A 27,322-nucleotide genomic window follows, 5' to 3' on the forward strand; every position below is an offset into this window, starting at 1 on the left:
TGTTTGGAGGTCTGGGTTGTTTGGAGGTCTGGGTTGTTTGGTGGGTTGTTTGGAGAGCTGGGTTGTTTGGAGGTCTGGGTTGTTTGGAGAGCTGGGTTGTTTGGAGAGCTGGGTTGTTTGGTGGGTTGTTTGGAGTGGTGGGTTGTTTGGAGAGCTGGGTTGTTTGGAGAGCTGGGTTGTTTGGAGGTCTGGGTTGTTTGGTGGGTTGTTTGGAGAGCTGGGTTGTTTGGAGAGCTGGGTTGTTTGGAGAGCTGGGTTTGGTGGGTTGTTTGGAGAGCTGGGTTGTTTGGAGTGCTGGGTTGTTTGGAGGTCTGGGTTGTTTGGAGGTCTGGGTTGTTTGGAGGTCTGGGTTGTTTGGAGGTCTGGGTTGTTTGGAGGTCTGGGTTGTTTGGTGGGTTGTTTGGAGTGGTGGGTTGTTTGGAGAGCTGGGTTGTTTGGAGAGCTGGGTTGTTTGGAGAGCTGGGTTGTTTGGTGGGTTGTTTGGAGGTCTGGGTTGTTTGGAGGTCTGGGTTGTTTGGAGAGCTGGGTTGTTTGGAGAGCTGGGTTGTTTGGAGGTCTGGGTTGTTTGGAGGGTTGTTTGGAGAGCTGGGTTGTTTGGAGGTCTGGGTTGTTTGGAGAGCTGGGTTGTTTGGAGAGCTGGGTTGTTTGGAGTGGTGGGTTGTTTGGAGAGCTGGGTTGTTTGGAGAGCTGGGTTGTTTGGAGTGGTGGGTTGTTTGGAGAGCTGGGTTGTTTGGAGAGCTGGGTTGTTTGGAGAGCTGGGTTGTTTGGAGAGCTGGGTTGTTTGGTGGGTTGTTTGGAGAGCTGGGTTGTTTGGAGAGCTGGGTTGTTTGGAGGTCTGGGTTGTTTGGAGAGCTGGGTTGTTTGGTGGGTTGTTTGGAGAGCTGGGTTGTTTGGAGGTCTGGGTTGTTTGGAGAGCTGGGTTGTTTGGAGAGCTGGGTTGTTTGGAGAGCTGGGTTGTTTGGAGAGCTGGGTTGTTTGGAGGTCTGGGTTGTTTGGAGTGGTGGGTTGTTTGGAGAGCTGGGTTGTTTGGAGAGCTGGGTTGTTTGGAGAGCTGGGTTGTTTGGAGGTCTGGGTTGTTTGGAGAGCTGGGTTGTTTGGTGGGTTGTTTGGAAAGCTGGGTTGTTTGGTGGGTTGTTTGGAGAGCTGGGTTGTTTGGTGGGTTGTTTGGAGAGCTGGGTTGTTTGGAGAGCTGGGTTGTTTGGAGAGCTGGGTTGTTTGGTGGGTTGTTTGGAGAGCTGGGTTGTTTGGTGGGTTGTTTGGAGAGCTGGGTTGTTTGGAGAGCTGGGTTGTTTGGAGAGCTGGGTTGTTTGGAGAGCTGGGTTGTTTGGTGGGTTGTTTGGAGAGCTGGGTTGTTTGGAGAGCTGGGTTGTTTGGAGGTCTGGGTTGTTTGGAGAGCTGGGTTGTTTGGTGGGTTGTTTGGAGAGCTGGGTTGTTTGGAGGTCTGGGTTGTTTGGAGAGCTGGGTTGTTTGGAGAGCTGGGTTGTTTGGAGGTCTGGGTTGTTTGGAGTGGTGGGTTGTTTGGAGGTCTGGGTTGTTTGGAGAGCTGGGTTGTTTGGTGGGTTGTTTGGAAAGCTGGGTTGTTTGGAGAGCTGGGTTGTTTGGAGGTCTGGGTTGTTTGGTGGGTTGTTTGGAGAGCTGGGTTGTTTGGAGTGGTGGGTTGTTTGGAGGTCTGGGTTGTTTGGAGAGCTGGGTTGTTTGGAGAGCTGGGTTGTTTGGTGGGTTGTTTGGAGAGCTGGGTTGTTTGGAGAGCTGGGTTGTTTGGAGGTCTGGGTTGTTTGGAGAGCTGGGTTGTTTGGAGAGCTGGGTTGTTTGGTGGGTTGTTTGGAGAGCTGGGTTGTTTGGTGGGTTGTTTGGAGAGCTGGGTTGTTTGGTGGGTTGTTTGGAGAGCTGGGTTGTTTGGAGAGCTGGGTTGTTTGGTGGGTTGTTTGGAGAGCTGGGTTGTTTGGAGAGCTGGGTTGTTTGGAGAGCTGGGTTGTTTGGAGAGCTGGGTTGTTTGGAGAGCTGGGTTGTTTAGAGAGCTGGGTTGTTTGGAGAGCTGGGTTGTTTGGTGGGTTGTTTGGAGAGCTGGGTTGTTTGGAGAGCTGGGTTGTTTGGAGGTCTGGGTTGTTTGGAGAGCTGGGTTGTTTGGAGGTCTGGGTTGTTTGGTGGGTTGTTTGGAAAGCTGGGTTGTTTGGTGGGTTGTTTGGAGAGCTGGGTTGTTTGGAGAGCTGGGTTGTTTGGTGGGTTGTTTGGAGAGCTGGGTTGTTTGGAGAGCTGGGTTGTTTGGAGGTCTGGGTTGTTTGGAGAGCTGGGTTGTTTGGAGGTCTGGGTTGTTTGGAGAGCTGGGTTGTTTGGAGAGCTGGGTTGTTTGGAGTGCTGGGTTGTTTGGTGGGTTGTTTGGAGAGCTGGGTTGTTTGGTGGGTTGTTTGGAGTGGTGGGTTGTTTGGAGAGCTGGGTTGTTTGGAGAGCTGGGTTGTTTGGAGAGCTGGGTTGTTTGGTGGGTTGTTTGGAGCGCTGGGTTGTTTGGAGAGCTGGGTTGTTTGGAGAGCTGGGTTGTTTGGTGGTTTGTTTGGAGGTCTGGGTTGTTTGGAGAGCTGGGTTGTTTGGAGAGCTGGGTTGTTTGGAGAGCTGGGTTGTTTGGAGTGGTGGGTTGTTTGGAGAGCTGGGTTGTTTGGAGGTCTGGGTTGTTTGGAGAGCTGGGTTGTTTGGTGGGTTGTTTGGAGGTCTGGGTTGTTTGGAGAGCTGGGTTGTTTGGAGGTCTGGGTTGTTTGGAGAGCTGGGTTGTTTGGAGAGCTGGGTTGTTTGGAGAGCTGGGTTGTTTGGAGAGCTGGGTTGTTTGGAGAGCTGGGTTGTTTGGAGGTCTGGGTTGTTTGGAGAGCTGGGTTGTTTGGAGGTCTGGGTTGTTTGGAGAGCTGGGTTGTTTGGTGGGTTGTTTGGAGAGCTGGGTTGTTTGGAGTGGTGGGTTGTTTGGTGGGTTGTTTGGAGAGCTGGGTTGTTTGGAGGTCTGGGTTGTTTGGAGAGCTGGGTTGTTTGGAGAGCTGGGTTGTTTGGAGAGCTGGGTTGTTTGGAGGTCTGGGTTGTTTGGAGAGCTGGGTTGTTTGGAGAGCTGGGTTGTTTGGAGAGCTGGGTTGTTTGGTGGGTTGTTTGGAGAGCTGGGTTGTTTGGAGGTCTGGGTTGTTTGGAGAGCTGGGTTGTTTGGAGAGCTGGGTTGTTTGGTGGGTTGTTTGGAGGTCTGGGTTGTTTGGAGGTCTGGGTTGTTTGGAGAGCTGGGTTGTTTGGTGGGTTGTTTGGAGAGCTGGGTTGTTTGGTGGGATGTCTGGAGTGGTGGGTTGTTTGGAGAGCTGGGTTGTTTGGAGAGCTGGGTTGTTTGGTGGGATGTCTGGAGTGGTGGGTTGTTTGGAGGTCTGGGTTGTTTGGAGAGCTGGGTTGTTTGGAGAGCTGGGTTGTTTGGAGAGCTGGGTTGTTTGGAGAGCTGGGTTGTTTGGTGGGTTGTTTGGAGAGCTGGGTTGTTTGGAGAGCTGGGTTGTTTGGAGAGCTGGGTTGTTTGGTGGGTTGTTTGGAGGTCTGGGTTGTTTGGAGGTCTGGGTTGTTTGGAGAGCTGGGTTGTTTGGTGGGTTGTTTGGAGAGCTGGGTTGTTTGGTGGGATGTCTGGAGTGGTGGGTTGTTTGGAGAGCTGGGTTGTTTGGAGAGCTGGGTTGTTTGGTGGGATGTCTGGAGTGGTGGGTTGTTTGGAGAGCTGGGTTGTTTGGAGAGCTGGGTTGTTTGGAGAGCTGGGTTGTTTGGTGGGTTGTTTGGAGAGCTGGGTTGTTTGGTGGGTTGTTTGGAGAGCTGGGTTGTTTGGAGAGCTGGGTTGTTTGGAGGTCTGGGTTGTTTGGAGAGCTGGGTTGTTTGGAGAGCTGGGTTGTTTGGTGGGATGTCTGGAGTGGTGGGTTGTTTGGAGAGCTGGGTTGTTTGGAGTGCTGGGTTGTTTGGAGAGCTGGGTTGTTTGGAGAGCTGGGTTGTTTGGAGGTCTGGGTTGTTTGGAGTGGTGGGTTGTTTGGAGGTCTGGGTTGTTTGGAGGTCTGGGTTTGGTGGGTTGTTTGGAGAGCTGGGTTGTTTGGAGAGCTGGGTTGTTTGGTGGGTTGTTTGGAGAGCTCGGTTGTTTGGAGAGCTGGGTTGTTTGGTGGGTTGTTTGGAGAGCTGGGTTTGGTGGGTTGTTTGGAGGTCTGGGTTGTTTGGAGAGCTGGGTTGTTTGGTGGGTTGTTTGGAGAGCTGGGTTGTTTGGAGAGCTGGGTTGTTTGGAGAGCTGGGTTGTTTGGTGGGTTGTTTGGAGAGCTGGGTTGTTTGGAGAGCTGGGTTGTTTGGTGGGATGTCTGGAGTGGTGGGTTGTTTGGAGAGCTGGGTTGTTTGGAGAGCTGGGTTGTTTGGAGAGCTGGGTTGTTTGGTGGGTTGTTTGGAGAGCTGGGTTGTTTGGTGGGTTGTTTGGAGAGCTGGGTTGTTTGGAGAGCTGGGTTGTTTGGAGGTCTGGGTTGTTTGGAGAGCTGGGTTGTTTGGAGAGCTGGGTTGTTTGGTGGGATGTCTGGAGTGGTGGGTTGTTTGGAGAGCTGGGTTGTTTGGAGTGCTGGGTTGTTTGGAGAGCTGGGTTGTTTGGAGAGCTGGGTTGTTTGGAGGTCTGGGTTGTTTGGAGTGGTGGGTTGTTTGGAGGTCTGGGTTGTTTGGAGGTCTGGGTTTGGTGGGTTGTTTGGAGAGCTGGGTTGTTTGGAGAGCTGGGTTGTTTGGTGGGTTGTTTGGAGAGCTCGGTTGTTTGGAGAGCTGGGTTGTTTGGTGGGTTGTTTGGAGAGCTGGGTTTGGTGGGTTGTTTGGAGGTCTGGGTTGTTTGGAGAGCTGGGTTGTTTGGTGGGTTGTTTGGAGAGCTGGGTTGTTTGGAGAGCTGGGTTGTTTGGAGAGCTGGGTTGTTTGGTGGGTTGTTTGGAGAGCTGGGTTGTTTGGAGAGCTGGGTTGTTTGGAGTGCTGGGTTGTTTGGAGGTCTGGGTTGTTTGGAGAGCTGGGTTGTTTGGAGAGCTGGGTTGTTTGGTGGGTTGTTTGGAGAGCTGGGTTGTTTGGAGAGCTGGGTTGTTTGGAGGTCTGGGTTGTTTGGAGAGCTGGGTTGTTTGGAGAGCTGGGTTGTTTGGAGAGCTGGGTTGTTTGGAGAGCTGGGTTGTTTGGAGAGCTGGGTTGTTTGGAGAGCTGGGTTGTTTGGAGTGCTGGGTTGTTTGGTGGGTTGTTTGGAGAGCTGGGTTGTTTGGAGGTCTGGGTTGTTTGGAGGTCTGGGTTGTTTGGAGTGATGGAGTACCACAGGACAGTTGGGTGTTGGATGTTATGCGATACAGGAACTGAGTTTTGGGCTGTTTGGAGTCAAAGGGTTGAGTATTATGGGCTGATGGGCTCGCGCGTTGGACAACGTGAAATAATGGGGTCAGTTTCAAGTGATGTTGTTCACAGCTGAAGTGATGATGGAATCACTTCTACAGATGACTGTGCAGAAAGTAAAAATCTGTTTGCGGTCGTGGTCCCGTGTGAACTTAGGCCAAGTCTTTAGTTGCATAACTGATTGCAAATACTGTGTATGAAGTCAGTGTTGGAGGGATGGGTGGAGACATTGCTTTGTGCCACTTGAGCCTGTTCTCCTCAGAAGTTGAAATCACTTGACGAGAGACTTCTCTTCACATTTATTAGGGTCCAGCTTGCACACCCTGAGCTTGGCTTTGATATTGTCCTTATACCTAAGTTTGGGACACCCTGTGCTGTGGGTTCCCACGCTCAGCTTGCTGTATATACCTTTGATATGCAGGAATCCTCCATATAAACCGCAAGACTGTCCCAGCAAAACTGAGTTATGATGAGCATATTCTCAACGCCAGGTATGCAGCCCTCTGCAAGAATCTCGATGCTGCGGATTTTATCCTGTCACCTGATGTTACAGACAGATCTCAGACAGAAAGGACGAAATGGTTCTAGTTTGATGCAATGCTGGTAGGTTGTCCAAATCACGCACTCAGAAGTGGTCTAGGAGTCACTGCCTGGTAGACTTTGATCCTTGTGCTCTTTCCAAAGTCTGTGCGTGAGCCAGCCAAACACTGGGCCAAGCCATGGTGGGTTCCATCATCCAGCAGAGGGTTATTTGAGGGGATACTCCCAAAATAGCAAACCTTCTGTACTGAACGGAGGGGTGTGTTGATGGTGAGTGTTGGGTCCTGGAATACCTGGCCACGGGTGCTTTGATACAAGATCTCTATCTTCTTCAGACTTATTGTCAGGACATAGTGTTCTGAGGCTTAGGACAAAGCAATCAACAAGCAGCTCAATGTCCTTCGGAGTATGTTCAACAAACAAGAGTTTACTCAATAGCTGTTCGAGAACTTTAGCGCAAGCCTTGAGCCTTTGCAGCTTGGAGAGCTTGCTGTCTATCCTGAATTGAACGTGTATTGTTGTGACAAGATATTTGACTGCGTACTGGAGCATGGCCAAGGAGTGCATGGTGAAGAGCTGGAGCCAATAGGCAGCCTTCTTTGGTGTCGTTGGTGCGAGGAAAATCATCCAAATATGCCATGCATCACGCTGGCCATCCTGCCATCACGAAATGGGCGATTGACACCAATCATCTTTTCAGGGCGGCACGGTGGTGCAGCGGTTAGCACTGCTGCCTCATGGCGCCGAGGACCAGGGTTCGATCGCGTATCTGCGTGGATCTCACCCCCACAACCCAAAGGTTGTGCAGGGTAGGTGGATTGGCCGCGCTAAATTGCCCCTTTAAATGGAATTTTTAAAAAAAAATTATTTTTTTCAGGGCAACCATATTTATACAAAACCTTCCACAGGCTTTCCCAGGTTTTACTGTGTCAAAAGTCTTGGTCAGGTCAATGAGCACCATATTCTGTTGGTGGGACGTTTCTTGAATTTGATGTGCCTCGTGCCACCTTTCCATATCTTGCCACATTGGGATTTGGGGTACACAGAGTCAATAACACATTGGTGTTAATAGTTGTTAAGATGTTTACTGTGGGTTTATAAAGTGTTAACAGGTTGCATAAATAAACATTGTTTTAATTTAAAAGTACTGTAGCTCTCTGTTGCAGCACACCTGCAGAGTGGGCTGTGTGCTCCCCATAACCACAATCTATTCAGAATTGTGGGTCAGGTGAACTCCATGATGCACTTTGGGGTTCTCTAAACCCTGGCCCATTACATATCGATGTCCCTCATAATTTTGAACACCTCAATCAGGTTCACCCCTCAGCCTTCTCTGCTCCAAGGAAAACAACCCCAGCCTATCCAGCCCCTCTTCACAGCTGAAACGCTCCAGTCCAGACATCATCCTGGTGGATTTCCTCTGCACCCTCTCCAGTGCAATCCTTCCTATAATGAGGTGACCAGAACTGCACACAGTACTCCACTGGGGCCTAACCAGCGTTTTATACAGCACCATCAGGTCGGGGGGAAGGAGGGAAATGGGCGGCATGGTAACACAGTGCCAGTGTCCCAGGTTCGATTCCCGGCTTGGATCACTGTCAGTGCGGAGTCTGCACGTTCTCGTGTCTGCGTGGGTTTCCTCCGGGTGCTCCGGATTCCACCCCAAGTACAGAAAGACCTGCTGGTAGGTGAATTGGACATTCTGAATCCTCCCTCTGTGTACCCGGACAGGCGCCGGAGTGGGTGTCCTCCTCCACGGGGTGCCAAGTCTGTGAGGACATGGAACAGGTGTCGCACTGTCTCTTTATTGAGACGGAGTCTCCTGCAGCACCTGCTGTCTGTCATCTCACCGAAAGACCAACAACGCTTGTACACCCTGAGCCATTGCTGGCCTCCCCCTCTGGGTTCATCCTCGGCCTTCAGGGTGTGCGGTGACCCTCTGCACATGGAGTGCCGTCTTCAACCTGCATCGCCTCGGCTGCCGCCTTCTCTGGCACCTGCCCGTCTCGGCTGCCACAGGCAACTTGAGGGCAGCTGCTGCAGAATCCACACCACCATCCATTTTGATAACTGTAAGGATTTGGAGAAGGAGAGAGATTATAATCAGTTAGGGCTTTCACCCTGGGACCCACAAATCTCCCCGACCCTTGCATGACCCACATTCTCTCAGAGTGACACCCAGCGAGCCAGTTGCGCTGGTAAACCTCAGCCCCGGCCACACCAGGAGCCCCTAGACCCCAGTCCCCTGCCGGGAACATTAGGGAGGCTGTGCTCTTTAATATTTTATTGTTGGCAGCTGCCTCTATGGTATTGATGCTCCTCGAGTTCAGACAGTGTTCAGACATGAAAGTTTCTTTGAGATGCGGGCGGCTTGGTGGCGCAGTGGTTAGCACTGCTGCCTCACAGCACCGAGGACCTGGGTTCAATCCCAGCCCAGGTCACTGTCCGTGTGGAGTTTGCACATTCTCCCCGTGTCTGCGTGGGTCTCACCCCCACAACTCAAAGATGTGCAGGGTGGTGGATTGGCTAAATTGCCCCTTCATTGGAAAAAAAATAATTTGGCACTTTAAATTTATTTAAAAAAAGTTTCCTTGAGATGCTTTGCACTAATCATCCTCTGAGACAGGGCACCTGTACCTGGGAGGAGGCACTTGAGAGTTGGGAATATTTTGTTTATTAAACGGTCAACAGTAAGAATTGAAAACTGACTACTTAACATTCCACATATCTCACTAACCAGTGAACAACACGGTTCCATATTGGTGCCAATACAAAGCTATATCAGTTAATTTTCACACAAAATACCAAACACATAGGGCGGGATTCTCCGACCCCACGCCGGGTTGGACAATCACCGGGGGCCGCACGAATCGCGCCACGCTGCCCCAACGGCGTGAACCGCTCCAGCGCCCTTCTGGCCCCCCTGTAGGGGCCAGAATTGCTGATCCTGGGGCCGTGTTGATGCCGTCGAGAAACACAACAGTGTTTCCGACGGTGTCAACACTTAGCCTCAGGATCAGAGAATCCCGCCCGCGGTATCACCCCTCGCAGTTTCCTCAACAGAACTGGAGGATAAGCCTGAAAATGTGTCATCATGGCCAGAACTTTGTTGTGGACATGGGTGTAACATTCACAATTCTCCAATCCTCTGGCACCAACTCTGTGTCTGAGGAAGACAGGAAGATGATCACTAGTGCCGCTGTAACTTCCACTCTTACTTTCCTCATTATCCGAGGAAGCACCGCATGCAGTCCTGGGACCGTTAAGGTAACGTTAAGTAAAGAGCCTCTCTAATATGTTCTCCTTCTGAATTGTAAACTCTTCTCGTGTACCAGACACCTCCTCTCTCATCTCGGCCTGAGTAGAATCTTCTTCCTTTGTAAAGATCAATCCAAAGTACCCGTTAATACCTCCGCTATTCCTACTGCCGCCTTGTGCAAGTCCCCTATTTTAAAAATGTTTTTATTTGCGATCTGTTGAGGAACCTGCGAGGGGCGATACAGGGGGCGGGATTCTCTAAAATGGAGACAGAGTGACCACGCCGTCGCAAACGCCGTCGTGTTTTACGACGTCATGAACAGGCCGCTCCCACGTCAAATTCTGGACCCTACAGGGTTCGCAACACTCCAGCCGCAGATCCCGGCGTGAAGTGGGCGCCACGGGATCCGCGCATGCACAGTTGCTCTGGCGCCAACGATGACATGCGCAGTGGCGCCGGTGCCAACCGACGCTGCGTGGTAGCCTCGCGGAGCGCTCCGGCCCCTCACCAACATGGCGCCGGGGCTCTGGGGCCGGTTGCGCAAGGAAGTAGGCCCGGAGCAAGGAGGTAGGCCCGGAGCAAGGAAGTAGGGGGAGTGCCCCTCCTCTTCCCCCCCCCCCCCCACCCCACCACCACCACCACCACAGGCCGCCCCCCAAGCATTCTCGACGAGTACCTGCCGGCAGTGACCAGGTGTGGACGGCGCCGGCGGGATTAGGCTGTTTACGCACGGCCGCTCAGCCCATCCGTGCCAGAGAATCGGCGGCCCACCCGCGGATAGCAGGCAGCAACAGGCGCTGCGCCAAACGCGGCGGCGCGAACGGCGCCGATTCTCCGCACCTCAGAGAACTGCGCGCCGGCGTCGGACCAGCGTCGCGTGAAAAAATGGCGCAAACGCCAATTCTCCCAGCCGACGCGGCTTCGGAGAATCCCGCCCCGTATGTTTGGTATTTTGAGTGAAAATAAGCTGATATAGCTTTGTATTGACACCAATATGGAACCGTGTTTTTATTATGATTTTCTTTTTATACAAAACTAAGATGAAAGTGAACATGCACAAACAGTATACATCAGTTACAATTCACATTTTTTACAGGTGCCCAGTTTGGGCCTCCGAATTCCAACTTCCCCTCTTCCCAAGTCCCCCTCTTCTTGCTGTCTGGTGTGTCTTCTTTGTTTGCTGGTTCATCAATTCGGAACCTACTGAGCTGGCGTAGTGCGACGTATGTTACCTCGTGTTATGTTGCTCTTATCTGGTTCTTCCTGTTTCTAAGCATTCGGTCTACACAAAAGTGGACCAGGCGGAACATCACCTGGGGGGGGTTGCTGTTGGAGGGCCCGGAAAAATGACAAAGTGAGGTTAGATAGCGGGGGTGGGGGGGGGGACTGACTGGCAGAGCCGGGGAGAAACCCGCCTTAAATGACACTTAGGAACCTTTCCATAAAATCACGCCCTTCGTGAGTGCCCACATCCCAAAGTATATCCCATCCAGTGAACAATTTGAAGGATATACATTTTACCTGTAGCTGGGGTTACACTTTATTTTTGGTTTTTTTTGTAAGGGCCACGAAGAATCCAGCACGAGTTTTAAGGATACAAAATAATAAAGTTTATTTACTATAACAATATATACATAGCAGTAGCAGTAACTTCCCTTGCTACCTTCTCCTTCCTCCTGGTTCCTGGACTGGCCAGCTTATTTATAGTAGGAGTTTCTCCGCCCCCCTCATTGGGGAAGCTCATACTCCCACGGGATTGTGGGATAGTCATTAGTCCCCAGCCAATCGTCAGTAGGCAGGTTATAACATCCCTCCCCCCCAAAGTCCAAGGAATCCACCGTAGGCCCTGGCGAAGGAAGGCGTCGAACTCGTTTGGCCGCAGGCCGGACGCCATTTGCACGCGGCGCTGGATCAGGCGGCGTATAATGAGACGGAGACCGGCGCTTCCGTGATGAACGGCGCGGTTGTACATCCACGGCCTGTGGACCCGAGGATTCCCCCTCTGATTCATCCTGTGTCTCCATCTCGGAGTCAGAGTCTGCTGCCTCCGTCATGTCAGCGTCTCTGTCCCCATTCGGTCCCGTCATGACCTGCGCAGGCTTTGAGTGAGGCACCAGTGGAAGATTTGGAGGACTACCTTCCCTTGTCTCTGGTCTTTGCCGCTGTTGAACTGAGCTCCGGGGGCGGGGAATCTTTTGCGGGGATGATCTTCTGGACCGGACGTGGTCTACATGTTTTCGCTGGAGACGACCCTGGGCTTGCACTTGGTACGATATAGGGCCCGTTTGGCGAAAGATTACACCAGGAACCCATTGGGCACCACCAGCAAAATTCCGCACGAATACTGGGTCACCGGGCGCAAACTGCCGAATCGGACGATGCTGAGACAATCCCGATCCCTGCCGTTCTTGTGTGCGGCGTACTTTTGCGCCAATGTCCGGGAAGACCATACTAAGGCGGGTGCGAAGTCTCCGGCCCATTAGGAGTTCTGCGGGAGCTACCCCAGTCACTGTATGGGGGGTGGTCCTGTACGTAAACAAAAACCGAGCCAGTCTCGTGTCCATTGATCCGGAAGACTGCTTCTTTAGGCCTCTTTTGAATGTTTGCACTGCACGCTCTGCCAACCCATTTGAAGCCGGGTGGTAAGGGGCAGTGCGGATATGGCGGATGCCGTTCATCTTTGTAAACCTAGCAAACACCTCACTCGTGAATGGAGTGCCATTATCCGTGACCAGCACCTCGGGGAGGCCATGCGTGCTAAATGATAAACGCATTTTTTCAATTGTTGCGCAGGACGTTGTCCCCTGCATCTTATGCACCTCCAGCCATTTGGACTGGGCGTCAATTAGTAGAAGGAACATGGATCCCTGAAAAGGGCCTGCGAAATCTGCATGTAAGCGTGCCCAAGGCCGCCCTGGCCATTCCCAGTGATGTAGGGGCGCGGCCGGCGGAAGCTTCTGATGCTCCTGGCAAATGGAGCAGTTTTGGGCCACCTTCTCAATGTCGGTGTCGAGGCCTGGCCACCAGACATAACTCCGGGCCAACATTTTCATTTTGGTCACGCCTGGATGCCCATTGTGCAAGTCTCTTAGTATCAGCTCCTGGCCTTTTTCCGGGACAATCACACGCGTCCCCCACAAGAGGATGCCGTCTTCCACGCTGAACTCTGACAGCTTGGAGGAAAATGCCCGCAACTCGCCTGGGAGCTGTCTATGCTGCCCACCATACAGGACTATGTGCCGAACCTTTGACAGGACTGGCTCCGTCTGGGTCCACTCACGGATCTGTGATGCCGTGACAGGCAAGGTGTCCATAAAATTTAGGGTTGTGACCACCTCACCGGTCGTGGGGGTCGACATGGGGCCGGTCGATAAAGGCAATCGGCTCAGTGCGTCGGCATTTGCTATCTGCGTACCTGGTTTGTGCTCCAGAGAATACTCATATGCAGCAAGCAACAAAGCCCAGCGCTGGATCCGTGCAGAAGCAATGGGCGGTATCGGCTTATCCTCTCTGAAGAGTCCCAGCAGGGGCTTATGATCAGTCACGATAGTGAAATGGCGGCCGTACACATACTGCTGGAAGCGTTTCACCGCGAAAACCACTGCCAGGCCCTCCTTCTCGATCTGCGCGTACTTCTTCTCCGCTGCAGTCAATGTGCGGGAGGCGAAAGCTATCGGTCGCTCGGCCCCGTTCTCCATCTTGTGGGACAGGACAGCCCCAATACCATACGGGGATGCATCACATGTGACGAGCAAAGGCTTTCCCGGATCATAGTGGGTTCGTAACCCAGACGACGACAATTGTTGCTTTACCCGCCGGAAAGCGGTTTCTTGCGGCTGACCCCAAACCCAGGTGTGATTTTTCTTTAGCAGCAGGTGTAAGGGGGCCAGCGTAGTTGCCAGATTGGGGAGGAACTTCCCGTAATAATTTACGAGACCGAGAAAAGAACGAAGATGCGAAGTGTCAGTCGGGGTGGGGGCATGTTGAATTGCACGCACCTTCTCTGCGACGGGGTGCAGACCCTCGCGGTCCACCCGATAACCTAGGTAGACTACTTCTTTTGCCTGAAATACGCACTTTGTGTGACGTAAACGGACTCCAGCCTCCGAAAGGCGTTTAAGGACAGCCTCCAGATTTTCCAAATGCTCTTGCTCCGACGTCCCTGTAATCAACACGTCATCTAGGTAGACAGCCACACGTGGTAAACCTCTCAAAATGCCCTCCATAACACGTTGAAAAATTGCGCAGGCAGAGGATACTCCAAAGGGCAACCGTGTATATTCATACAGGCCCCGGTGTGTGTTAATTGTTACATATGGTCGGGAGGCAGGGTCCAGCTCCAACTGCAGGTAGGCGTGACTCATATCTAATTTTGTGAATGAGAGTCCGCCTGCAAGTTTCGCGTAGAGATCCTCTATGCGAGGCATTGGGTATCGGTCGAGTCGGGAAACTGTATTCACTGTAAGTTTATAGTCGCCACACAAGCGAACTGTGGCATCTGGCTTCATTACTGGCACAATTGGTGCTGCCCAGTCAGCAAAACGGACGGGCCTGATAATACCCAAACTCTCCAAATGAGTGAGCTCCCCTTCTACCTTCTCGAGCAAAGCGTAAGGCACTGGGCGCGCCCGGAAATAGCGCGGTGTGGCTCCTGGTTCAACTTGGATACGGGCTACGGCCCCTTTTATTTTCCCCAGACCAGGCTGGAATACCTCTGGGTATCGTCCTAGCACCTCAGTCAACCCTCCAGAAACTGTTTGGAGGATGTGCTGCCATTGCAACCGCAAATGGCGCAACCAGTCCCGACCCAACAGGCTGGGCCCATGGCCACGCACTACGATAAGTGGGAAACGCCCCTCCTGGCGTCCATAGACAACAGGGGTCATTGTAGTTCCTGCAATGTCCAGTGGTTCCCCCGTGTAGGTGGCCAACCTGGCCTGTGAGTCAGTTAGTGTAAGGGTCTGTATACCCTGCTTGATGCGGTCGAATGTCCTCTGGGCGATCACGGAGACTGCTGCGCCAGTATCCAACTCCATCTCCAGCGGGTGGCCATTGACCCGTACTGTCACCTTAATGGGGGCCACACGGGGAGCTGCCACACAATGCAGCTGCAGGCAGTCGTCCTCCGTCTCCACGTCCTCAGGAGTGGTCGCCGCAGGTTCATCCACATGGAAGGTACGGCCTCTGGGCTGGTCCCAGTTACGGCCCCTGGGCTGGTCCCAGTTTCGGTCGGAACGACGGCGCCTCTGGCGTCCCCAGGACCGCCGTCCGCGACGGGGTCGGCGCCTACAAGTCTGACACGGACATGGCTCCTCATCCATTGGCTCTGGAGAAGGCTCCCTTCGGGGAGGAATGTCCGATGGCCACTGGCGTCGGTCTGGTCGTTGCCTCGCCCAAGGTACCGCAGGAGTGCGGGGGGACGTTTTTGGGCGGAAAGGGTTTCGCCCCAAGGCATGCACTTCCATTCCCTGTAGCTCCTGTACTCCTCGCTCTGCGCTCTCTCGGGACAAGACTATTTGTATTGCCTGTTGAAAAGTCAATGTTGGCTCCGCTAACAACTTTCTCTGGGTGGCCGCATTGTTAATACCACAAACCAAACGGTCGCGTAACATTTCTGACAAGGTCTCACCATAGTCACAGTACTCCGCAATCCTGCGTAGCCTGGATAAAAAAATCGGCAAGGGATTCTCCAGGGGTCCTCTCAGGGGTATTAAACCGGTAACGCTGGACTATCGTGGACGGGGTTGGGTTAAAATGTTGCCCCACTATATTCACAAGTTCGTCAAACGTTTTGGTGTCCGGCGCAGCTGGGTACGTAAGGCTCCTAATCACCCCAAACGTATGCGGTCCGCAGGCGGTGAGCAACATGACCACCTGGCGCTCGTTTTCAGTGATATTGTTTGCCCGGAAATAGTAACGCATCCGTTGTGTGTACTGGTTCCAGCTTTCCAGCGCAGCATCAAAAACATCCAAACGTCCGTACAGAGGCATGGGATAATAGAAAACAACTTCCAACCTGTATCCAACAAAAATCCAGGGAGGTGGCTTCAGCAGTGTAGACAGCTATTCACTTTAACCTTCGTCGCCAGTTTTGTAAGGGCCCCGAAGAATCCAGCACGAGTTTTAAGGATACAAAATAATAAAGTTTATTTACTATAACAATATATACATAGCAGTAGCAGTAACTTCCCTTGCTACCTTCTCCTTCCTCCTGGTTCCTGGACTGGCCAGCTTATTTATAGTAGGAGTTTCTCCGCCCCCCCCTCATTGGGGAAGTTCATACTCCCATAGGATTGTGGGATAGTCATTAGTCCCCAGCCAATCGTCAGTAGGCAGGTTATAACAGTTTTCTTGGATCTAGGGGAGTGTGCTACAGTTTATAGTTGTTCTCTCCATTGTTATATTAAACATTATCTCTAACCAGAAGGTACCAAAATTGGACCCTGTTCTATACTGCAATAGCTCTTACAAAGACGTTGGCAGCTCCACATGAACTAAGAGCAATAAATACCTGGTGGATCTGTGGGGCCTGTCTTCTTTCATACTATTGGTGTTTTGAGAAACACCTGCCTACTCCAGGATTTAGCCTGTTGTCAGTGAGGATTTATAAAAATACACCACCTGTTCAATCCCAGGCAGGATTATCTAGAATCCTGACTCAGGTAAGCTTTCAGATGTAAGTACGAGTTGCATTATACAGTATGTGTCACAGTATCTATAGATGAATGTGAGGTGGGAGGACTAAGTTTATCTGTGATGTCCTTTAAGATCTGATAGTTTGTTCATACTGATGGTCTGGACAGTTAAAAGAGGCAAATAAGGACAAATCGGTTTCATTGTACAGTACCTTGGGGAGAGTTCGTACTTTGCGAGGAGGAACTGTACCCCAGAGTGTATCAGTATTTTCCCTGTATCCCAGGGAGAGTCAGCACCTTCAGGAAAGGAATTGGGCAAATGGGAGGACATAAATGAAAAATCAATTTATTTTCCAGGTCTTCCATCAGTCATTTGTTCAATCTATTGGACATGCATAATAAACATTCTCTCTCTCTTTTGACACAGTTTTGATGTTGAGAATGGTCCATCTCCCGGTCGGAGTCCGCTGGACTCGCAGGCAAGTCCCGGACTGGTGCTACATCCAACCTTCCCCCAGAACCAGCGCCGCGAGTCATTTCTTTATCGGTCTGACAGCGACTATGACATGTCACCCAAAGCAATGTCCCGAAATTCCTCCGTAACAAGTGACGTGTGAGTACTGCTTTATTATTTGTTGTATTATCTCTCAGTGTGTCTGTGATACATATCAATGTACTCCTCCTGCTGACAGAACCTTATTTCCTGTTACCCATATCCTATCCCAATTTAACGTCAGCATTTCCCATTATAATTTCCCAATCCTGTGTCCAGATTTATACCAGGACCTGCCTGTGTCAGTTACACCCTCCTCTATCACTTTTGTGTCTCTTGCAGAGATACTCTGAAACTCATCCATTCTACATCTCTCCTTCACAAATTCCCAATAACCTTTTATACATAATGAAAAATAACAATACAAAACAATAAACTTGAATGGCCTCCTTCTGTGCCATAATGACTTCATACGGGGACTGAATTCTGCACGGACCCTGGTCCAGTGATTGCACTTTGACCTCTCATGGTCAAAGGTCAGAGGCTGAGGTCGGTCGCACTGGAATTTTTTAAATATTGGATCTAGAGTGTGACTGACCTCAGCCTCTGACCTTTGACCATGAGAGGTCAAAGTGTAGTCACTGGACCAGGGTCCGTGCAGAATTCAGTCCCCATATGAAGTCATTATCACACAGAAGGAGTCTGTTTTTCTGAATGTAAAACAATGTGAAAGAAAACAGCTTGCTAATTCCTGACCTGGAGCTCGGAAGTTACAATGAGTAAAAACTCTCCTCTAATTGATGCTGGGGATTTATAAGCAGTTAGTTCCCTCCATTTGCCTGTTGAGTGCAGAGTAAGGAGTTGACTCGTGGCCATGAGGAATAGGCTAGGTTAGCGGCCGGACATCACAACTGTGCTTGGCACCTGCAAAGCAACACCGAGCAAGATCGGCTGGTTGACACTGTGTAAAAGGAAGCCTTGCTTATAACTCATGTCCAACATGCATCAGACCATAAGCATTAACCAGATCAGGATAAGATCATTATTTAATGCTAGTTTCTGCCGGTCTAGGCTTGCAAATTTTAAAGATTTTTTTTATGACAGTAATTATTTGCTCAGATTAAATGCAATTATACGTTTTGTCTTAAAGCAACAGACTTTAATCGTTTCATCTTGCTATCAGATTAATATAGAATCTTAATGTCATGGGGCTGAATTGTACCCTGGTGGAGCAGATTACATGACTGATGGTGAATCCAACCACCCCTGAACACGGCCGTTACCGTCCATTATTCAATAACCTGCCGGCTATCAAACCATCCAATATAGAACCCCTCGCCACATCATTTTATTTTTATTAATTCTGGTCTAGGTCAGTTATGGGATCTTGCTCTGCACAAGTTGGCTGTCACACTTCCTCTATTATAACCGTGACTACCCTCCCTAAGTATTTAATTGGTTGTAAAGTGATTTGAGACATTTAGAGGTGGGAAAGGGCACTATATAAATCTACATCTTTCATTATTTGTAAGAGACAGCTGCTCCAGCCCTTTAGCCTGCCTGTGGTAACTCTCAGGTGTACCACTCCTGCCTCGAGAGTATAACAAATTATCTGACATTCTATACTGCACAAAGGATCCCGAAATAGATGCACCATAGGTAGGTTTTGAACTGAGGAAGACACATTTTAGATATAGGTTCTTTCTGATTTACCTGACAGTGAGCTTTCTACAGCCCATGAGTAGGTAAATATTGACTGAACTCTTTAAACTGCTGACAGCAGTGAGGGCCTCCACTCATCCACAATGTATCTGCCTCTATACTCCACACCAGGCAGTTTTCAGCCCACTAAGCATGATGAACTGAGCACAGACAGCGAAAGTAAGTCACAATCATTTATCACCTTTTAACATCCTGATTGGTTTGTTTATCCCGTGATATCCCAGGAAAGATGAAAGCTTGTTTACATTGGACTCTTAGCCCAAAGTACTTTTGTACACAACCCAACATTGGACAGAAAGACAGGAAGTACAAGAAACAGGACAGATATGAGAGATACAGGAGACAGGACAGATTTGAAAGATACAGGAAACAGGGTAGATACGGGAAGATACAGGAAACAGAGCAGATATAGGAAACGGCAGGTACTAGGAGATACAGGGAATAGGGCAGATACAGGAAACAGCAAGTACAGGAGATACCGGGAATAGAGCAGATACAGGAAACGGCAGGTACAGGAGATACAGGGAATAGGGCAGATACAGGAAACGGCAGGTACAGGAGATACAGGGAATAGGGCAGATACAGGAAACGGCAGGTACAGGAGATACAGGGAATAGGGCAGATACAGGAAACGACAGGTACAGGAGATACAGGGAATAAGAACAAAGAAAATTACAATACAGGAACAGGCCCTTCGGCCCTCCCAGCCTGCGCCGATCCAGATCCTTTATCTAAACCTGTCGCCTATTTTCCAAGGATCTACTTCCCTCTGTTCCCCGCCCGTTCATATATCTGTCTAGATGCATCTTGAATGATGCTATCGTGCCCGCCTCTACCACCTCTGCTGGCAAAGCGTTCCAGGCACCCACCACCCGCTGCGTGAAAAACTTTCCACGCACATCTCCCTTAAACTTTCCTCCTCTCATCTTGAAATTGTGACCCCTTGTAATTGACACCCCCACTCTTGGAAAAAGCTTGTTGCTATCCACCCTGTCCATAATTTTGTAGACCTCAATCAGGTCCCCCCTCAACCTCCTTCTTTCCAACGAAAACAATCCTAATCTACTCAACCTTTCTTCATAGCTAGCACCCTCCATACCAGACAACATCCTGGTGAACCTCCTCTGCACCCTCTCTAAAGCATCCACATCCGTCTGATAATGTGGCGACCAGAACTGTACGCAGTATTCCAAATGTGGCCTAACAAAAGTCCTATATAACTGAATAGAATAGGGCAGATATGAGTGATGCAGGAAACGGCAGATATAACAAAGAACAATACAGTACGAAGTCTTACAACACCAGGTTAAAGTCCAACAGGTTTGTTTCGATGTCACTAGCTTTCGGAGCGCTGCTCCTTCCTCAGGTGAATGAAGAGGTCTGTTCCAGAAACACATATATAGACAAATTCAAAGATGCCAAACAATGCTTGGAATGCGAGCATTAGCAGGTGATTAAATCTTTACAGATCCAGAGATGGGGTAACCCCAGGTTAAAGAGGTGTGAATTGTCTCAAGCCAGGACAGTTGGTAGGATTTCGCAGGCCAGATGGTGGGGGATGAATGTAATGCGACATGAATCCCAGGTCCCGGTTGAGGCCGCACTCATGTGTGCGGAACTTGGCTATAAGTTTCTGCTCGGCGATTCTGCGTTGTCGCGGGTCCTGAAGGCCGCCTTGGAGAACGCTTACCCGGAGATCAGAGGCTGAATGCCCTTGACTGCTGAAGTGTTCCCCGACTGGAAGGGAACATTCCTGCCTGGTGATTGTTGCGCGATGTCCGTTCATTCGTTGTCGCAGCGTCTGCATGGTCTCGCCAATGTACCACGCTTCGGGACATCCTTTCCTGCAGCGTATGAGGTAGACAACGTTGGCCGAGTCACACGAGTATGTACCGCGTACCTGGTGGGTGGTGTTCTCACGTGTAATAGTGGTATCCATGTCGATGATCTGGCACGTCTTGCAGAGATTGCCATGACAGGGTTGTGTGGTGTCGTGGTCACTGTTCTGAAGACTGGGTAGTTTGCTGCAAACAATGGTTCGTTTGAGGTTGCGCGGTTGTTTGAAGGCAAGTAGTGGGGGTGTGGGGATGACCTTGGCAAGATGTTCATCGTCATCAATGACGTGTTGAAGGCTGTGAAGAAGATGACGTAGTTTCTCCGCTCCGGGGAAGTACTGGACGATGAAGGGTATTCTGTCGGTTGTGTCCCATGTTTGTCTTCTGAGGAGGTCGGTCCGGTTTTTCGCTGTGGCGCGTTGGAACTGTCGATCGATGAGTCGAGTGCCATATCCCGTTCGTACGAGGGCATCTTTCAACGTCTGTAGATGTCTGTTACGCTCCTCCTCGTCTGAGCAGATCCTGTGTATACGGAGCGCTTGTCCATAGGGGATGGCTTCTTTAATGTGTTTAGGGTGGAAGCTGGAGAAGTGGAGCATCATGAGGTTATCCGTAGGTTTGCGGTAAAGCGAAGTGCTGAGGTGACCGTCCTTGATGGAGACGAGTGTGTCCAAGAATGCAACTGATTTTGGAGAGTAGTCCATGGTGAGTCTGATGGTTGGATGGAACTTATTAATGTCATTGTGTAGTCGTTTCAGTGATTCTTCGCCGTGGGTCCAAAGGAAAAAAATGTCATCGATGTATCTGGTGTATAACATCGGTTGAAGGTCCTGTGCGGTGAGTAGGTCCTGTTCAAACTTGTGCATGAAGATGTTGGCGTATTGGGGTGCGAATTTGGTCCCCATGGCTGTTCCGTGCGTCTGGATGAAGAACTTGTTGTCGAAGGTGAAGATGTTGTGATCCAGAATGAAGCGGATGAGTTGCAGAATTGCGTCTGGAGATTGGCAGTTGTCGGTGTTGAGTACTGAGGCTGTTGCAGCAATGCCGTCGTCATGGGGGATGCTGGTGTAGAGTGCCGTGACGTCCATTGTGACGAGGAATGTTCCTGGTTCAACTGGTCCATGGGTGCTGAGTTTCTGTAGGAAGTCCGTCGTGTCGCGACAGAAGCTGGGTGTACCTTGTACGATGGGTTTCAAGATGCCCTCGATGTAGCCAGAGAGGTTCTCACACAGGGTCCCATTGCCTGAAACGATAGGGCGGCCTGGTGTGTTGGCCTTATGTATTTTCGGGAGGCAGTAGAGATCTCCAATGCGGGGAGTACGTGGGATGAGAGCACGTAGGGTGCTCTGAAGATCTGGATCCAAGGTCTTGATCAGTCTGTTAAGTTGGCGGATGTGTTCCTTGGTCGGATCTGCGGGTAACTGTCTGTAGTGTTCTTGGTTGTTCAGTTGTCGGTATACTTCTTTGCAGTAGTCCGTTCTGTTCAGTACGACAGTGGCCCCCCCTTTGTCTGCTGGTTTGATGACGATGCTGTGGTTGGTCTTGAGAGCGCGGATGGCATTGCGTTGTGCTTGGGTGACGTTCGGGGCTGTCTTGTGAATGCGACTGATGAATCTGGCATTGACGCGACTCCTGACGGCTTGAGCATACATGTCGGGTCTAAGGCAGCGGCCTTCCGGAGGGGTCCAATTCGACTCTTTCCTCTTCGGTTGCCGCACCGCAGATCTCTCGGTCTGCTGTTCCGGTTCATTGGTAGTCTGCTTGGGTTCGCTGTTGGCCTCTTGGGGTCTGTGGAAGAATTCCCGGAGCCTCATTCGCCTGATGAATTCCTCCGTGTCTGCCGCGAGACTGATGGGGTCCATTTTGGTGGTGGTGCAGAAATTGAGCCCTCTGCTGAGGACTTCGATTTCGTCTGGTTGAAGGGTGTAGTCTGACAAGTTGACAATAGATTTCCCTGAATTGTTTTCTACTGTGACACCGGGGGTGGCTTGGTTGCTGCCGGTGGTGATGCCAAGTTTCTCAAGCTTTCTGTTCTTGGTATGCATATAGGTGGCATAGTATTGTTGTCTCATCTGTTTGGCGGTGTTCCGCAGCTGGTCTGCTGCATCCTGAGCGCAAGTTGAGAATATGGCCTCTATATTGGTTTCCAGGTTGCGTCGTCTGCTGTAGAGCTGGTGTACGAGGTGGTTGAGGAGTGTGAGAGAGGTGCGACGGCAGAGTCTCTCAGCGAAGTCTGTGTTGTAGGTCGACTTGAGTGGGTTTGTGATCTGTAGCCCTTTCGGGATCTTGTCTGCTTTCTTGCATCTTTGTAGAAACTTAATGTCAGTGTCTATATGCGCGATCTTCCTGGAGATCCTCTCCACTTTGAGCCGGCAGTTTGCGGTGTCGATGGTAGCCATGATGTGGAGATGCCGGCGTTGGACTGGGGTGAGCACAGTACGAAGTCTTACAACACCAGGTTAAAGTCCAACAGGTTTGTTTCAATGTCACTAGCTTTCGGATCGCTGCTCCTTCTCCAGCTTCCACCCTAAACACATTAAAGAAGCCATCCCCTATGGACAAGCGCTCCGTATACACAGGATCTGCTCAGACGAGGAGGAGCGTAACAGACATCTACAGACGTTGAAAGATGCCCTCGTACGAACGGGATATGGCACTCGACTCATCGATCGACAGTTCCAACGCGCCACAGCGAAAAACCGGACCGACCTCCTCAGAAGACAAACATGGGACACAACAGACAGAATACCCTTCGTCGTCCAGTACTTCCCCGGAGCGGAGAAACTACGTCATCTTCTTCACAGCCTTCAACACGTCATTGATGACGATGAACATCTTGCCAAGGTCATCCCCACACCCCCACTACTTGCCTTCAAACAACCGCGCAACCTCAAACGAACCATTGTTTGCAGCAAACTTCCCAGTCTTCAGAACAGTGACCATGACACCACACAACCCTGTCATGGCAATCTCTGCAAGACGTGCCAGATCATCGACATGGATACCACTATTACACGTGAGAACACCACCCACCAGGTACGCGGTACATACTCGTGCGACTCGGCCAACGTTGTCTACCTCATACGCTGCAGGAAAGGATGTCCCGAAGCGTGGTACATTGGCGAAACCATGCAGACGCTGCGACAACGAATGAACGGACATCGCGCAACAATCACCAGGCAGGAATGTTCCCTTCCAGTCGAGGAACACTTCAGCAGTCAAGGGCATTCAGCCTCTCCGGGTAAGCGTTCTCCAAGGCGGCCTTCAGGACCCGCGACAACGCAGAATCGCCGAGCAGAAACTTTTAGCCAAGTTCCGCACACATGAGTGCGGCCTCAACCGGGACCTGGGATTCATGTCGCATTACATTCATCCCCCACCATCTGGCCTGCGAAATCCTACCAACTGTCCTGGCTTGGTACAATTCACACCTCTTTAACCTGGGGTTACCCCATCTCTGGATCTGTAAAGATTTAATCACCTGCTAATGCTCGCATTCCAAGCATTGTTTGGCATCTTTGAATTTGTCTATATATGTGTTTCTGGAACAGACCTCTTCATTCACCTGAGGAAGGAGCAGCGCTCCGAAAGCTAGTGATTCGAAACAAACCTGTTGGACTTTAACCTGGTGTTGTAAGACTTCTTACTGTGCTCACCCCAGTCCAACGCCGGCATCTCCACATCAAAGAACAATACAGCACAGGAACAGGCCCTTTGGCCCTCCAAGCCTGCGCCGATCCCGTGTCCTATCTAGACCAACCACCTATATCTTCTATACTCCGTCTGTTCATGTGCCTATCCAGATAAGTCTTAACGGTCGCTAATGTATCTGCCTCAACCACCTCACTTGGCCGTGCATTCCAGGCCACCACCACCCTCTGTGTAAAAAACTTCCCCCGCACATCTCCACTGAACCTTTCCCCCCTCACCTTGAACTTGTGCCCCCTTGTAATTGTCATTTCCGCCCTGGGAAAAGCCTCCAACTGTTCACCCTATCCATACCCCTAATAATTTTATTAACTTCTATCAGGTCGCCCCTCAGCCTCCGTCTCTCTCTAGGGAGAACAATCCCAATTTATTTAATCTCTCCTCATAGCTAATACCCTCCATACCAGGCAATATCCTGGTAAACCTTTTCTGTACTCTCTCCAAAGCCTCCACGTCCTTCTGGTAGTGCGGCGAGCAGAATTGGACACAGTATTCCAAATGTGGCCTCACCAACGTTCTATATAAATGTAACATAATTTTCGAGCTTTTATACTTGATACCCCATCCTATGAAGGCAAGCATGCCATATGCTTTCTTTACCACCACTTCCACCTGTGCTGCCACTTTTAAGGATCTGTGGACCTGCACGCCCAGATCTCTCTGTGTCTCTGCTCCTGATGGTTCTGCCATTTATTTTAGAGCTCCCACCTGAATTGAATCTACCAAAATGCATTTGTCCGGGTTAAACTCCATCTGCCATTTCCCTGCCCAGTTTTGCAGCCTATCTATATCCTGTTGTATTCTCTGACAATCTTCATCACTATCCTCAACTCCTGCAAACTTGCTAATCAGACCAGCTACATTTTATTCCAAGTCATTTATATACATTACAAAGAGCAGAGTTCCCAGTACTGATCCCTGCAGAACACCACTAGTTACAGACCTCCATTCGGAAAAACACTCTTCCATTGCTACCCTCTGTCTTCAATGGCCAAGCCAGTTCTGGATCCATCCAGCTAGTTCACCCGACACCATGTGATTTAACCTTTTGCATCAGCCTGCCATGATGGACCTTATCAAATGCTTTACTAAAGTCCATGTAGACAACATCCACAGCCCTTCCTTCGTCAATCATTTTTGTCACCTCCTCAAAAAACTCAATTCAATTTGTGAGACATGACCTCCCTCGTACAAAACCATGCGGCCTGTCGCTAATAAGACCATTGACTTCCAAATATGCATAGATCCTGGGTGGGATCCTCCCGCAATTGGCCATGACGGAGCCTTACAGAGGCCGGCGCAGAGGGAAAGAGTGCCCGCGTGACATAGGCCCAACTGCAGATCGCTGGGCCCCGATCGCGGGTCAGGTCACTGTGGGTGTCCCCCTCGGGGCCGGATCCCCCCTGCCCCCCCAGAGGACTCCGCTAGCTGCCCTCCAAGCCAGGTCCCACCGGGATGGACCATGTCTATTTTGCGCCGGCAGGACTGGCCGGAAACGGGTGGCCGCTCGGCCTATCGGGCCCGAAGAATTGCCGGGGGAGCCGCTGCCAACGGGCCTCGACCGGCGTGGCGTGATCCCCGCCCAAAAACCGGCACAGGAGAATTCGGCAGCCGGCGCCGGAGTGGCGGGGCGGGATTCAGGGGGTCAGAGAATCCCTCCCCCTATCTCGGAGAACCTTTTCCAACAATTTCACTATCACTGCTAAAGCTCACTGGCCTATAATTACCCAGATTATCCTTGCAACCCTTCTTAAATAACAGGACAAAATTGGCTTTCCTCCAATCCTCCGGGATCGCAGCTGTGGCCAACGAGGACACAAAGATTTCTGTCACCGGCCCAGTGATTTCATCTCTTGCCTCCCTCAGTAATCTAGGATAGATGCCATCTGGCCCTGGGGATTTGTCTACCTTAATGCTTTTTAATACACCTAACACTTCCTCCCTCGTAATAATGACCTGTTCTAAAGTGTTTACACATCCCTCTGAGTTACCACCAATCAACATGTCCCTCTCCTTTGTGAATACCGAGAGATAAAGGAAACGGCAGGTACAGGAAACGGCACGTCCAGGGAAGCTACAGGAAACGGCAGGTACAGGAAACGGCAGGTACAGGGAAGATACAGGAAACGGCAGGTACAGGAAAGCTACAGGAAACAGCAGGTACAGGGAAGATACAGGAAACGGCAGGTACAGGAAACGGCAGGTGTAGGGAAGCTACAGGAAACAGCAGGTACAGGGAAGATACAGGAAACGGAAGGTACAGGGAAGCTACAGGAAATGGCAGGTACAGGGAAGATACAGGAAATGGCAGGTACAGGGAAGATACAGGAAACGGCAGGTACAGGTAAGATACAGGAAACGGCAGGTACAGGAAACAGCAGGTACAGGGAAGCTACAGGAAACGGCAGGTACAGGGAAGATACAGGAAACGGCAGGTACAGGGAAGATACAGGAAACGGCAGGTACAGGGAAGCTGCAGGAAACGGCAGGTACAGGGAAGATACAGGAAACGGCAGGTACAGGGAAGATACAGGAAACGGCAGGTACAGGGAAGATACAGGAAACAGGAGGTACAGGAAACGGCAGGTACAGGGAAGATACAGGAAACGGCAGGTACAGCAGATACAGGAAACAGGGAAGATACAGGAAACAGCAGGTACAGGGAAGTTAAAGGAAACGGGAGGTACAGGGAAGATACAGGAAACGGCAGGTACAGGGAAGATACAGGAAACGGCAGGTACAGGGAAGATACAGGAAACGGCAGGTACAGGGAAGATACAGGAAACAGGGAAGATACAGGAAATGGCAGGTACAGGAAACAGGGAAGATACAGGAAACGGCAGGTACAGGGAAGGTGCAGGTAATGGCAGGTACAGGAGATACAGGAAACAGGGAAGATACAGGAAACGGCAGGTGCAGGGAAGGTACAGGAAACGGCAGGTACAGGGAAGATACAGGAAACGGCAGGTACAGGAAACGGCAGGTACAGGGAAGGTACAGGAAACAGCAGGTACAGGGAAGTTAGAGGAAACGGCGGGTACAGGGAAGCTACAGGCAACGGCAGGTACAGGGAAGATACAGGAAACGGCAGGTACAGGGAAGATACAGGAAACGGCAGGTACAGGGAAGATACAGGAAATGGCAGGTACAAGTAAGATACAGGAAACGGCAGTTACAGGAAACAGCAGGTACATGGAAGCTACAGGAAACGGCAGGTACAGGGAAGATACAGGAAACGGCAGGTACAGGGAAGATACAGGAAACGGCAGGTACAGGGAAGATACAGGAAACGGCAGGTACAGGGAAGATACAGGAAACGGCAGGTACAGGGAAGATACAGGAAACGGCAGGTACAGGGAAGATACAGGAAACGGCAGGTACAGGGAAGCTGCAGGAAACGGCAGGTACAGGGAAGATACAGGAAACGGCAGGTACAGGGAAGATACAGGAAACGGCAGGTACAGGGAAGATACAGGAAACGGCAGGTACAGGAAACGGCAGGTACAGGGAAGATACAGGAAACGGAGGTACAGCAGATACAGGAAACAGGGAAGATACAGGAAACGGCAGGTACAGGGTAGTTACAGGAAACGGGAGGTACATGGAAGATACAGGAAACGGCAGGTACAGGGAAGATACAGGAAACGGCAGGTACAGGGAAGATACAGGAAACAGGGAAGATACAGGAAATGGCAGGTACAGGGAAGGTACAGGAAACAGCAGGTACAGCAGGTACAGGAAACAGGGAAGATACAGGAAACAG

The 27,322-nt window shown here is 50.8% G+C and overlaps 1 protein-coding gene across 4 annotated transcripts in view; it reads left to right on the forward strand.

The window, feature by feature from the left end:
* Positions 1-27,322, forward strand: part of LOC140403126 (3',5'-cyclic-AMP phosphodiesterase 4B-like) — a 965,446-nt gene that overhangs the window by 660,961 nt on the left and 277,163 nt on the right. For all 4 annotated transcript variants that reach the window (XM_072490777.1, XM_072490775.1, XM_072490776.1 and 1 more), the window contains one exon: positions 16,229-16,414. In XM_072490777.1, coding sequence (XP_072346878.1) covers positions 16,229-16,414 — 186 coding nt within the window. The remainder of the gene's footprint in view (positions 1-16,228; positions 16,415-27,322) is intronic.

The sequence above is a fragment of the Scyliorhinus torazame genome, chromosome 27, assembly GCF_047496885.1.
Source record: "Scyliorhinus torazame isolate Kashiwa2021f chromosome 27, sScyTor2.1, whole genome shotgun sequence".
Lineage (NCBI taxonomy): Eukaryota > Metazoa > Chordata > Chondrichthyes > Carcharhiniformes > Scyliorhinidae > Scyliorhinus > Scyliorhinus torazame.